Source organism: Grammomys surdaster, unplaced genomic scaffold (assembly GCF_004785775.1).
Source record: "Grammomys surdaster isolate TR1022 unplaced genomic scaffold, NIH_TR_1.0 126391, whole genome shotgun sequence".
Classification (NCBI taxonomy): Eukaryota; Metazoa; Chordata; class Mammalia; order Rodentia; family Muridae; genus Grammomys; species Grammomys surdaster.
In genome coordinates this window covers 14,543,435-14,557,710 of record NW_021621185.1, presented here as the reverse complement: position 1 = coordinate 14,557,710, position 14,276 = coordinate 14,543,435, and the positions used below count along the sequence as shown (strand labels likewise).

The 14,276-nt window shown below is 43.1% G+C and overlaps 1 protein-coding gene across 2 annotated transcripts in view; it reads left to right on the top strand.

Moving 5' to 3' along the window:
- The window catches only part of Rasgrf2 (Ras protein specific guanine nucleotide releasing factor 2), a 221,661-nt gene extending 209,013 nt beyond the window's left edge, over window positions 1-12,648 (top strand). For both annotated transcript variants that reach the window (XM_028760160.1, XM_028760159.1), the window contains exons 23-27: window positions 2,460-2,657; window positions 5,409-5,488; window positions 6,794-6,911; window positions 7,464-7,532; window positions 8,638-12,648. In XM_028760160.1, coding sequence (XP_028615993.1) covers window positions 2,460-2,657; window positions 5,409-5,488; window positions 6,794-6,911; window positions 7,464-7,532; window positions 8,638-8,730 — 558 coding nt within the window. In that variant the 3' untranslated portion in view covers window positions 8,731-12,648. The remainder of the gene's footprint in view (window positions 1-2,459; window positions 2,658-5,408; window positions 5,489-6,793; window positions 6,912-7,463; window positions 7,533-8,637) is intronic.
- The last annotated feature ends 1,628 nt before the right edge of the window (window positions 12,649-14,276 follow it).

Sequence of the window (14,276 nt, the reverse complement as noted above, 5' to 3'; positions counted from 1 at the left end):
CTGAGGAGGTGGCATCAGGCTATGCAGGCAAAGGGAAGCTTCCTGTCTGGTTTCAGTGCCATACAATGTGTATATGAACACAGGAACTGCGTTGATAAGTTAGCAGGTCACCTAAACCAGGGTACCCAAAACAGAAGTATAGATTCCCAAGACAGAGCCCTGCACAGGGTCCGCCCAGAATACGCAGATGCTAAGTGAAGTTATAATGTAGGGAATGTGCTCCATTACCTGGGCTTTTCTCAGACTTGCTACACATAGGGCACTCCAATTGAAGACTCACACCCAGGCTCCAGACCCAGACATCTCCCGTACTAGGACAGCCATGACCTTGTGCTCTAGACCTAGTAATCCTGTTGAGCCCGGTTCTGGGGCTTCTTATGTGAGTGGTGGCATCGCCGTGTCCTCATCTAGACATGGAATCGACAAGTTGCTCTGCCTCCTTCCTGTCCCCTGCTCTCCACTGTCTCGGTAGAAGAATAAAGGTATGAAGGGAAAAGCAATAGGACAGAGGACCTGGTAGCAGATGAGGGAACAGGGGCCTCTAGAGACAAGGACGACAGATCAGCAGGACCCATAGGTGCTCGGTTGAACGGCCAAACAGCTCAACAGCTGGGGCTATATCCTAAAGTTGAGAGAAAACCACAGAGAGATTTTTGTCAGGGAGTGCCATAATTAGATCAACACTCCAGAGCAGTCAACCCTATGACACTTCCTGCACTGTGGTGTTAAGGCAATGAGATGGCTCGACTGGCTAGCCAGTGAGCCCCCACCCCACCCCCTGCAGGTGCAGGTGCAGGTGCAGGTGCAGGTGCAGGTGCAGGTGCAGGTGCAGGTGCAGGTGCATACTGTCATGCCCAGCTGCTTGTGAGGATGCAAACTCAGGCCCTCATGCTTGCACAGCGGGTGCTTTATCCACTGAGGCAACTCCCCAGTCTCAGAGCAGACCTAGCTTTGCCTTTCACTGTATGCTATTTACCTGCTCACGTATTTCCCTCTGCTCCTCATCCCTCATAGTTGGACTCAGAGCACCTGAAGGCCAGATTTCTGTTACTAAATTTTATCATTAGTCAGCTTTTTGTTACTATAATGAAATACCTAAAAGAATGACCTTATAAAGAGAAAAGGATACTGGCAGAGAAAACCACTCAGGTCAGACTGGAAGCAAAGGAGAACAGGAAGCGTCCTAGTTGCCACAATCCCCTTCACTACGTGGCTCCTTGTTAGAAAGTCTAATAGTGCCCACCTAGGGACCAGACCATTTACACATGGTTGATATGAGACATTCAACATCCAAAGGCTACCTGTCAGGAACATAGATTTCTTTATCTTTCTGTTCCTAGCACCTAAGACAAATGTATCCTAGCCCACTTCCTGAATGATTATTGGAATAGCATCCTTTATTATCAAATTATTGATGTATAACAATTACAAATTTATAATTTGTTATAAATTGTTAACAAGTTAAAAACAAATTATTAACAAATTATTGATTCAAAAACAACAACAAAAAAAAAGAAAAGAAAGCACCTTCAGCCAACAACCTAGATGATTCTCCACATTAAATCTGTACAGGTGATTAACCCTAGTAGGTGTTTTAATGATTCTCTACATGACGCTCAAAGGCATTGTAAGAGCCTATGTATCTTCAAAGAGTTGGGATGCCCATCAGATTTAGTGTGTGAATACAAGGTATCCCTCTCTCCCTCCCTCCCTCACCCTCCCCTCCCCCTTTTCCTCTCTCTCTCTCTCTCTCTCTCTCTCTCTCACACACACACACACACACACACACACACACACACATGCTGTACCCCCTTTGATAATGATTATATTCCTCCCCTTTCTATGTTGCAGAAGTTGAGCTGCTTCAGTGGCATTGGTTACTAGAATTATAGTCCTTAGCTTTGGAGTTGGTTTGGTTTTTACCAGTGAAATTTCACAAGAAGAAAATGTGCTTTCTTTTTCTACACTAAGTGATTCTCTGTTTGAGAGTTGACCCGTTTAGAATTCAGACTAATGGAGATTTGTGTTTTTTCTTTTTCTGTGATAACTGAGATTTCCTGGAATATGTCATCTAGACACAGTTGGAGGCAAAGGACTATGGTTCCTTAAAGAGTGACAACGTGGTCTGCCATTTGTCCTTTCCTCAGTCCTTGGCTCATTCCACCTTATCCCCTTCTTGGCAAGGACTTCTTAGATACAATTACTCATAAGATCCAAGTTCCATCCAACAGCTGGAGTCCCAAGGGCCCCTGCCTTTGCTCTCAGGAAGAGCAGGTGCAGGCGGCTTGGTGTTACCATTATCACTGTAGATTCCAGTCTCTCTGGAAGCCGGTATCTAAAGATGGACTGAGGGCTTTAATAGCCTGCTATCTCTATGTGTTCACAGGCCACTCGGCCATTTATCTGAATGTATTATTTTGGCTCTTAGACAACCTGCCTGGTCTGTTTGATTGTCTTAGATGAGTAACCTGGTGGCCTCCCAGATAATGAATTACGCAGACATCAGCTCCCGTGCCAACGCCATTGAGAAGTGGGTAGCAGTAGCGGACATCTGCCGATGTCTACACAACTACAATGGTGTGCTGGAGATCACCTCGGCCTTAAACAGAAGTGCCATCTACAGGCTGAAGAAAACCTGGGCCAAGGTGTCCAAGCAGGTGAGCCTCAGTGTGTGGCGACACACCTTGCTGCTGACAGGAGGAGAGAAGGAGAGAGAGAGCCGTGATGAATAGTGCTAATTAGGAAATCATTAGCGAAATGAGCAGTGCAGTTGCCAAAGGAAGGTGCCAATGGATAATTCCCCTTTTCTCACCACTTAATTAATTCCCCTCTGGTGTGTCTCCAAAACACTCATTAAAACATTTGGGGGGAAAACCTCAAACTATAAGGCTGTCAGTCACAGCTTTTTCCTGAACTCTTTCTGGAGGCAAAGTGAGCCCAGAAGTGCCCACTGAAGTCTGCTCACCCCCCCAACTCTTCCAAAGCCTTCATCCCCAGAGACCTGGATATTCAACCTTTCCTCTGTTATTCTGGGAGCAGCTTGGTGACTCAGGCATGGAGACATATGACTGTTGCCTTTCTTCAACTGGATTTAGCTTACCTCTGTTATTAACTCAGACCATTTAAATAATCAAACCATACTGATCTCCTCCCCTCTGGCCTTTTCCTTGGGTACTGGTGAGGCTTGGAAAGGGCTCCTAGTTGGCTGTCTGGAAGACTTGGTCTGGACTTCTAGAAGACTGTCTCTACCTCTGGCCCTAGTCCTTCACAGGTTGGTCATCAGGGGCAGGCTGTTGTGAATTGCTTGTTCTGTGGTATGCACAGCCCATGACTATTCCACAGGAGTTGGGCTAGCCTTGTCTTGTCCATTCCTATTGGCTCTGCTAATGTTCTGAGCCTAGGGTATATCTCACCTCTACCACAAGTTATTCTGCCGTTGGTGACCCTGCATGGCATGTAAACTCTTCATTATTGAATTATTACATTGGTCCCCACAAAGGGTCTTGGAAGAATCTCCCAGGCTTCTCCATACTGTTTTAATGCCTGTTGGGAGGAGATATGTGCCATGCAGTCTTAGCCTAATCTTTGGTGGCACTTGGCTATACCCCTTGATGTACCCACTGGAATTGGAGAGTGGTATCCCACAATGTTTGTGTCTTGGGGCCAGACCAAATGAACGTAAACGCATTCTGCTACTGTTTCTTCAAGGCTTCGGTACTATTGCCCCTTGAGGGCTTAAGGCCCTTTCAGGTGAGCTCCTAACTTCTTCTACCTTCACTTATCTCTCTGAGCCCTTCTATCTAGAGCAGGAGTTGTTTTAAAGTTCTCCAGGTTGCCAGAGACTAGGCCCTCACAGGTTCTAGCCACCTTATTCCTTTGTAAGAAGACAGTGCTGAGAATCTGAACTTAGATCCTTAGACATCTATGGCCAACAAGGCCTGGAATGACAAATGAAAGCCATGCATTTAAAAAAAATAGTGGTGTGTGTGTGTGTGTGTGTGTGTGTGTGTGTGTGTGTGTGTAAAGAAGAATAAAAACCTCACTTAAGACAACCATTGATTCAAAGACAGTCATGAAAATGATGTAAAGCTCTTCTTGTTATATAGATGCCTTCTCTCCACAGAAGCCTAACACATGAATATACACATTATCCCAATGAGAAAATAAATGAGCAATTGTTTTGTTGAACTGGTTGAAAGTGGTGCATTGTGCTAAGGTCTCCCTCAACCTTTAAGGAAGTTCTGGGCCTTCTTTATAATTGATGTCAGTGATAGTCTTGATTTTGAAAGGAAGCATGCAATGGAATGATAACTGTGGGAAAGAGATGCTCGGCTCATGTCAAAATTACTGGTGCGAGTTTTGTGGTAACAGCTGCAATGCCATCAAATTTCAGTCAGTGTGTGAGTCATTGGCAGCAGTTGTTGGTCTGTTCACTGGAGTGTTCACTGGAGTGGTGGTGTCCACAGCCAAGTACCTTAACCCGGTCACAGGCAGTAGGGCTTGATCACAGAGGTGCCTGCCTAGGAAAAATTTGGCAACACCGTGTTCCCCACTGTAACTCTGAGATCAGTCTGTAAGATGCTCAGAGGACCTGTGGAATTCTCTAGATCTGTGATTGGGGAATGGGGGAATTGCACTTCTGAAGCTTCATTAGACCACAGCCAGTTACAGATCAGGAAAGAGGCACTTCTGAGACCTCAGGAATTTAGATGGGGATGAGCACATCTTGGATTGTTCTAGAAACTGATCTATACCAAGACAAGGTCACACAATCTTCAGCCTAGGTATGCCAAATGCTTCTCATAGTTAGCCATGGAGGATGGATCAGGCCCCACAAAGATGCCTGTGTGTATCCACAAGCAGTAACTTATCCAATCTCCCAGCGCTACACTGCCATTCTCTAGTGTCTATGGAAGAGCCAACAGCCATATTAGGTCTTCATAACGTATAGAAATAAACTTCTCTAGCAAACTGATGAACATGATAAAAAAAAAACAGGCAAATAAGTTCTTTCATGGTTTGGAGATTCATTCTGAAAAGATGACCTGGGCATGTAGCTCAGAGGTAGAATATTGGTCCAGCATACACAGGGTCCTGAGTCAGTCACTTCTATGGAAGAATGTGATTGGTCCTGAAATCCCTCTTAGGAAAATTGCCCCTTCAAGATACTCATTCACCATATGCTTAAGTTCCTAAGTCTTCTTTGCTTTAAACTATTTCCCTTCTTTATATTTTTTCTCATTCTGTGCCAAAAGCATGGGTATAGACACTTCTGTGTTCCTTTCCATCTTCTTAGATGTCAGCAGCACCTGCCACTGAAGAAGGAGACTGACAGGGTGTCCTGAAACAACTTGCACTCATCAAATTAGTGTTTTCTTGACAAACTGAGTTTTTTCTTTCCTTTCTAGACAAAAGCTCTAATGGACAAACTTCAGAAGACTGTTTCATCTGAAGGAAGATTTAAAAATCTCAGAGAAACTCTCAAAAAGTATGTCTATCTTAATCATTATAATTCACAATTCAAGAATATGATCGCATAATTCGTATGGTATTTAAATAATAGCTGGCTCCCTCATTGCTGGGAAGACTAGGAAGCAGCTCCCATCATTATAGTGTTTGGAGATTTCTGCTTTTCACTGGGAATTCTGAGCATATAGCGACCATCTCATGGAAGTAGCATGGTGTGTAAGGATAGTATATTTCTAGTGAGCATATTACGGGCATACCATATTATGTAAGGACATCGTGCATATAGTGAGAATCTTACAGAAATACCATAGTGTGTAAGGATATCGTGCATATACTGAGAATCTTATGGGCGTACCATAGTGTGTAAGGATATCGTGCGTATAGTGAGAATCTTACAGAAATACCATGGTGTATATGGATACTGTGCATATAGTGAGAATCTTGAATGCATCATGGTTTATATAAATGCTACACATACAGTAAGCACATTTCGCTGTACCCGGGTATGTAAAGATACTGTACATATACTGAGCATCTTACAGAGTACATTCCAGATAGGAAAATATGACCATAAGTCAAATCTCTCTTAATATAAATTTATTAATTTAGTATTTCTTAACCTAAATATAATAACCTACTTGGATGTTTCTTATCTAACTATTCCAATGTGATTACTGTTATTTAGTTTTGGTCTTTTATATGTAGATAATTCTCTTTATGTATACACACACACACACACACACACACACGGAGGGGATAGTGAGATCTCTATTTGCTTACAAGTGGTTTTCTTGTGGTTTAACACACGAGCTTGGCTTCCTCTGGGAGAGCATTATTCTTGTGCCCCACTCCTGAAGATGACTGGCAATTGTAGATCCATTGCTATTACATCAGAAGCAGCGATGACAGCCTAGCAAGTACTCACTCAATGTTTACACACTGCACGTCAGGTCTCCACATGCCTTTCTTTAGCTTCATAACAAACTTCAGAGACTAGCTTTTCTGTGTCTATCACAGGTGAGAAAAGGATAGACTAGGGAGTGCCCTGCTCACTATCCCTGAGCAACTGGTCAAGTGGGACTCAAACTATTTTCTCTGTACCAGAAGCCATATCCTTAGATGTGGGCCTCACTGGAAGAGACAAGTAGACCGACTTTGCCTAAACAAGTGTCTCCCTTCATTGCTTTAGTGTGTAGCTATGATGGATATTAAGTCTGCATCTTCTAAAGTATTTCTGTATTAGCTAAACAGAAAATCTGCTTTATGTGGTGCACGTTCTAACTGTGTGTGGGCGGAGTAAGAACCACTCTTCCTTGTCTTGCAGCTGTAACCCCCCAGCTGTCCCTTACCTTGGGATGTACTTGACAGACCTGGCATTCATTGAAGAAGGGACACCGAACTTTACCGAAGAAGGCCTTGTCAATTTCTCCAAGATGCGAATGGTAGGTGGCCATTTTGTGATCGACCTGTGTCAGTGACTTCTTGGCTTAGTGAGAAGAAGCTAGGTAATAAGGCGATGTTAGCTTCTACATCTTAAGGTAGAAGAGAGGGTGAAGACAACTTTTGTTAGCCAGTTAAAGAGATTATTTTTGGTAGCCACCTCTGCTTGCCATCTGGGTCCAGCCTGTTGGAAATAAAGGTCCAGAGATGGTTCTGTAACAGTGTCCAGTATACAGATGTAGGAGTCTCCTTGGTAGGCATCCATGTTCTGAACACCAAGCTAAAGGCAGAAATCCATGAGAAGCAGCACCTAGAGCTTCTCCCTGCCCCCACCTGAGGCCATTCTCTGCACCCAGCATCAGCTAACCTGATGATTATGAGTTCAAGAATATCTTCTTGTTTGCTTTTCCCTTGGCTCATTGAAGGTAAAGGAAGTGATCAGGCAAGGATCCTCCTACCCCATAGAGGACAGGACTCAGGGATATCATCCTGGGAAAAGATACTATGAGGCAGAGGGGTATTTCTGAATTGCTTTTTAATTTTTTTGCCGTTAGATATCACACATTATTCGAGAGATACGCCAGTTCCAGCAGACGGCCTACCGCATTGACCAGCAGCCAAAGGTAACGCTGTGTGCAAGTGAGAACTTACAAAGATAGACATAGAAATTAGTGGACTCTAAGACCACACAGATGGCCAATAATACCAAAAGCTGCCTTGTGGTAAAGACCTAATGTGGGAATGATCAGCAAGTCTGACCGAGAGAAAGTGTCAACTCACCCACTTTAATTCCTCATCGAGCCTATGTATGTTTCTTGAGATCTTCCTTATGTTGCCAGGACTTTCATCCCATTTTAACCTTTCTAGACCATAAAATTCATTTTACAAATAGAATAAAATAAAATAAAATAAAATAAAATAATAAAATAAAATAAAATAAAATAGTAGCTTGCTTCAGTCTCTTCCTTGAACCTGGCTGCTTGCCTCTTCTCAATGATAGACTATACAGTATAAGGTGAAATAAACCCTCTCTTCCCAAAGTTGCTTTTGGTCATGGTGTTTCCATAGCAACAGAAATCAGCCTAGAATGGTGAGTTTATGTGTTTGTCAGAACTATACTCACATGGGTTATGAAATTATACTTCAACAAGAAGAAATGTTTTCATAGAAATACCTCACGTCCTTACATCTTCATGTCCAGTGCCATTTCGTTTACTTATTCCTGGTATCTATCTCATGCACACATGAACAGCAGGAAGCCAGCTAACAGGATTTCACCCTGACTGTGTTGTTGTAAAATGCAGCTCTGTATGTATCAGTGTGTCGTCATGACAGCCACAGTGCAGTTAGGCTGCACTCTCAAAGCTGTGAGCCATGAGAGCCCCAGGTGCCTGTGTTACAAGGAAGGCAAAACCCAATGGATGATATGATTCCATTTATCACTACAAGTTTAAAGTTAATTCTGTAAATGTGTATAATGTATATAAATATACAGTAACACACCTGAGATCACATATGCTCTCAAGGATACTGACTGGGACCAGAGGTTACGAAAGGACTACTTTTACAATAATAATAATAATAATAATAGGTTAATTAACTTTTATTTTATGGAAATGTCTCAGGGAAAATGTTGAGTTGTGCCAGATGAATTCAGAGAATGTATAGTTGACCCTCTTGGAGGAGCATCAGCTGAGGTCTCCATCTCTTTCTTTCTCTTTTATACAGGTCATACAATACCTGCTTGACAAAGCCCTTGTCATAGACGAAGATACGCTTTACGAGCTGTCACTCAAAATTGAACCTCGACTCCCTGCTTGAAGATCTGGCCTTGTCCCTGAGACCATTGGAATTCTGTGGAAAGTGGGTCACACATGGCACAGGGGGGAACCAGAGGGACAACGCCTGCCTCCTTTCACCACCAAAGATGGAACTGGACTGTAATTCTGTCTCCAGCAAGAGTGAAGCCCAACTGCTTGGGCCAAAGACAAATACTCCAGCCTTGGGTGGGAAAGTGTAAAATTTGAAGCTTAGGGAAGCTGGTGGTATAATTTGCATACAGATGTAATATAGAGATGCTGGCAACAATTGTAATGAAGTGGAATGAAGCCAAACCTCCCTGTCCCAAGGTCCTGCAATGTTTCCTTGTCACTCTACTAGCCTGGGCACACCTCTACCGATCCTCTAGGACCTAATCGCTTCTGTTACAGGTCCTTTATGCTGAGCATCATGGCCAGGCTGAAGCTTCCTTTCTAGTTCCAGAACAAAAGCAGTTTCAGTACGCAGCATGTGCATGGTTCTCAGTGCGTTCTCCATGCATGGGGGGCGTGGCATGCTCTGAAAACAGCTGCTTTTAGCCTTTAGGCAATGAGACAGGAAAGAGACTAAAAACACAAGGGGATTTGTGGATAGCATTTCCTTAATTACAAGTATCCAGTGTCCCACAGACTTGAGTAGGGGCTTCACCGAGAGATCGGTGGCCCCGAAAAGCTGCCCCCTTGGACAACCAAGTGTGGAGGTTTCAGTACGGTGCCTGTGTCAGTCACCTGACCAAACTTCGGAATGCACTGTGGAGAGAAATGACTTTTACTAAGCGAAAATAGAGGCCTAAGGATCATCTTTGTGCCTGGTCTTACTGTTTCCTTTCCCCTAAAGTTCTCTAGAAACCTTTTCTGATGTACGCAAACCTATTGGGGTTTATTACGAGCATTGGCTGTACTTTAAAAATGAGCATTTTGTGGGGGTTTTATTTGGAGAGCCCACACTTGCTTGTGCTGTTGGTAGACAGTCTTTCTCCTGCCTCAGACATCTTTGTTTAAAACAGTTCTGAGATCATTCTGTGTAAGAACACTGTAAGTGCAGGGGTGATGGCCCCGAGCACACACAGCTCTTACAGCAGAAAACCAAATGCAGGGGTTCACCTTGCACCCCAAGCCTGGAGAAGTGGCTTTGGTCTCCTCACAATGGTCTGTTGTTAAAGGAGTGAGGTTATCCTCGATCACCTCCCTCTCCTCAACACAGAGAGACCATTGCTTTAAAAGAAGACAGCAATGGCAAAGGGGGGTTATTATTATCTGAACCTAGCAGACCTGGCATTTTCTCTTAGAGGCATGATGCTTACAGATGCTGACAATGAAGACTGACCTGCCTGGATATTTTTCCTCTTCCCTTGCATTTTAATTATGTGGTAGAACTAACAATTAGATAGTGCTTTCCACTTGCTGGCTTCAGAGCTAGCATTGGTAATGTACCATAGAACTAGCATAGGTACATTTCCTGCACCGAAATGGTCATCCTTGTATATAACTGCATAGAGAAATAAAAACTGAGTAAAAAATATTTATATTATATGAATTCCACTCCAAAAGTCTTTTTGCTGGTTCATATTAGCCGACAGTGTAGCACTAAGTCCCACAGGGGCACTTATAGATGCTTTCTCCTTTTTATTTATTTCCTGACTTGCTTGTTTGTTCTCTTCAGTTTCAAATAAGAGATTGCTGCATTGTGATGCATGATGAAAGCATAGAATGTCGGATCCTAACTGTGCATACCTTGTGACATGTTTCTGGGTGTTCAGAAGCCAAACAAGATCTTACAGAGAAAAAAAGGAAAAGTTAGCATTCTTGAGAGGACCACAGTATACCAGTTTCACAAAAAACACCACTGGGGAAGGAGTGCCCACCTTGATTCCAGTCCCACCCTGCTTCCACTCCACCACATCCCTGTCCTTCAGAGGACGGTTCTGTGTGCACTTTACTTGGGTGTTTGGGCTCCTATTTCTCCAAAGTTGTATTTCAGAGGCCAGTGCAGCCATTCTTAGTTAAAAAAAAAAAAAAAAGAGGAATTTCTGCTGCTTTTCTATGGAGCTTGTTCCCAGTAGAATATTCCACACTCCCAGTGGTCATTTGTGGGTTCTGTCATTGTTTTACTCAATTTCTTCAGCTTGTTAGAGCTAAAGAGACCCAGATCGTATGTGAGTTAGCCAAGGCACATTTGGAAACAGAACACCTCAACCTTGGTCACATTTAAAATTCACCAGAGCAATTTGTGGTTTTTCTTGTGATTGTTGAAAGTCCCTGTCCTTTGAAGCTTTCTGTCTTTGTGGGCTACAATGCATGCACTCTAGTCTTTGTGCCAACACCCTACTTTAGGAGATGCATTTCTGAAAGCACCTTAGAGACCAGCTTCTAAAGATGAAGTAGTGAACATGTGTACTGCAAAATTAACAGGAAATCAACCTGTTTTCATGCTTTCAAATGAACACATCGTCTTGCTAGTTGGTGGCATGGCTATGAGGACCTCGGGGATGCCTAAGACATCTCCACTCTTGCTGCAGAAACAAATCTCTTAGTGAAGCCCACTATCATATGTGACAGTCTCAGGCTTGGAGTATAATGCTGTCAGTTTTCTTTAGCAATTTAACAGAGGAATTTAAAGAGGGGACTTTAAAGTGCCGTGGAAATATTTTAGAGTGTCCCTAACACAAAGTCTCCTTTGCTGTCTGTTTGTGCATTTCAAAGTACTACATGCAAACATGAAACTCATGGATGCCGGATCATCTGGGAGAGAAAACCCCACTGTGAACCAATTAATGTGACCATGGGCCTTGCCCTTTCTTTCATGTTAGGTGAGACAAAACCTCGGGTCAGCAAATATTGCATCTTACCTAAAGAGTAATGCAATACAGTGGTCATTCCTAAATCTGTCAGCTTTCACATTAAAACAAAGAAACATTTTATTTAGCTTTTCTTTTCAACTTTAATATTATTTCCCCCAGGAAATCTCTCTTGTTTTAAATATGTTTCTTTGAAATTCAAACCACAAACATTATCATTTTTACTATGGTTGAAATGGCATAAAAGATAATATACTATATAATGTTTTTAGCCAGGCTAATGTCCGCAGCTGGAGGTGATTCATGAATGGAATTCATTTCCATGTCTATGAGAAATAAGCTTGAAAGTCTAGTGAATTTTTTACGTGCACTACTTCATGATTCCTGGAAATAGGACTCTAGTTGGTGGGATGGGGTGGGTATCCTTTGAGAGGCCACTAGTATCTTAAAGTGGGTCAGAACAGAAATGGAGAGGGACCTTTTGTTGTAGGTGCAGACACATGAGCGATCTAGCAGGGTTTCCATTTCAGCTGACATTTCATTTCGGGGCGTGGCATTAAGATGACCAGTGATTGTCCTTGATCCAGTCTGCTCGAGGAAAACAGTCACCCTACTTCACAGTGTTGAACCACTGTCTCTACACATTTCGGTTTGAACCAGAAAGTTGGTGGTGAAGCAGCGCTGGGCAAGACATGAGCCTCAGCCCAGCTCTGCACTGTCCACTGAAAAGCATAAGCCAGTGTTTACACCTCCAAGTCTCACTTTTCTCATCTGCAAAATGGGATTAATCAAAGTTCCTGTGCTGTCTACCTCACTGGGTTGTCCTGAGGACCAAAGGGATCAGAATGTAAACTTTAAAGTGCTGTACAGTTGTGAGGTAACTGATTACCATTCTCAGCTCTCGTTTGCAGAGGAATTAAACATACTTATTATTTGTATGTATGTATGTGCTTGTATGTACGAACACATGTGATAGTCAGCGAAACACATTGTTTGTGTCTGGCTACTTTGCACATCTGCTGTCATTTGTAACTCTAAGGAGAGATTTGTGTTGTGCCTGAGCACTTACCAAGTGAGGCGTAGGTTATGCCAACATGCAGATTAAACTTCGCCTTGCACCAGTACTCAAAAGTCTCACGATCTCTTCATTTATATGCTTTCCCACTGGTGACAATGCTCTTCATGTCAACTGGCTCCTTTATATAGGCATTCTTTGACTTGCACAGTTCAAGTACAAAGAACAGCTAGAAGAACCCATTTTGCAGACTAAATTACTAAGCAGAGAATTAGATGGTAGGGTCCTCCAAAAAGATATAAAGGATCAGCCTGCCCCAGTCAGTTTCTGGTTCTTAAATCTGTTCCAGTCACATCTCCAGCTGACGATTGACTGCTGCTTCCAGACACGGAGAACCCACCCTGTCCAGGCAGCTCATGAAGTGTAAGGATAACCTCAGGCTCTCCAACAGGCTTCAGAGACATCCACTACCAGCTCTGACATTCTGAGATCACTTCCGTGCCATCTCAGGTTGCATCTTCTTTAAAATTTTATTCTTGAAAATATTAGTATTCTATCAAACTGTGAACCCAAAGATTGTGTTATTTACTGGAAAAACCCATTTTTAGTTGTAGTGTGGCTCGGCCTTAGCACACATCTTTAATCCAAGAGCTTTCTGCTTGAATATTGTACACAGGATTAAATAAAGCCAAGCCTAGGTCAGGAGGTGGAGCAAGCAACCAGTTAACAGGAAGTAAACATTGGATTATTAAGAAAAAAACCACAGAGAGTAAGAGGGAGTCAGGAGGACAGATAGGAAGTAGAAAGGACGGACATTCAGTCTGAAGGGTTTTTTGGAATTTGGGAGAGGGGCACTTGTTCTGGGACATTGGGTGAAGAGGAAGGTCAGCTAGATGCTTTCTCTGCATCTCTGAGCTCGCAGGCTCTCACCCATTCCTGCGCCCCCCAATTAAGACTTGTGTCTATTTCTAAAATGACTACAGTACTTACATTGGCTAATAAATATGAAAATACATAGAAGAAGTTCTCCTGACATCAAGAGTTGAGTCAGAGTACAGCAGTTTAGCACAGGGACCTGCTACAGAAGGAGGTCCAGTTCTATCTTCCAGTTGCGACATGGACCATGAAGGCTGAAGGGACACAGGACACACAGTTTTCTCACCTCTTCCTGCTTTGCCACCTCACAAGCTAATGTTGTTGTCTGCATGGCCCCATCTGGGGCCTGCTCTACCCACAAGCCAGATAGACTAGGGAACAGCAAAGGAAGGAAGGCCAGAGCAGAATTCCCTTAAAGCAGGCGACACAGCAGTTGTACACACTCTTCTGTTCTGTAGCTACATGCCCACACTGACAGGAGCTTGAAGGAGCTGGCTTCGATGAGAATGAGGTAGAAGGAATTCAACAGGAACTGTGTGAGACGAGTTTTCAGAAGCTGGTGATAACTGCTGTACGTCACTTGTAGAGGTTTCTTGTCCCTGTTACAGCTTCCTCATCACAAGCTTAGACAGGAACAGAAACTTATTTTCTCAGCAAGTCCCCCAACTTCTGACCCAACTCACTAAAATGTAAATATAATCTGTGAAATATAAGCTGTGGAGATAGGGGTATAGAGGGATCCCTAAATGTTAATTATCAAAACATTAAGGGGAAATAAAAGGAGAGATTTGGGTTTTTTTTGTAACTGCCATTCTTTAAAAATCTATGCCACCTTCCCCAAAGCCTCGTGCTGTTCCGGAT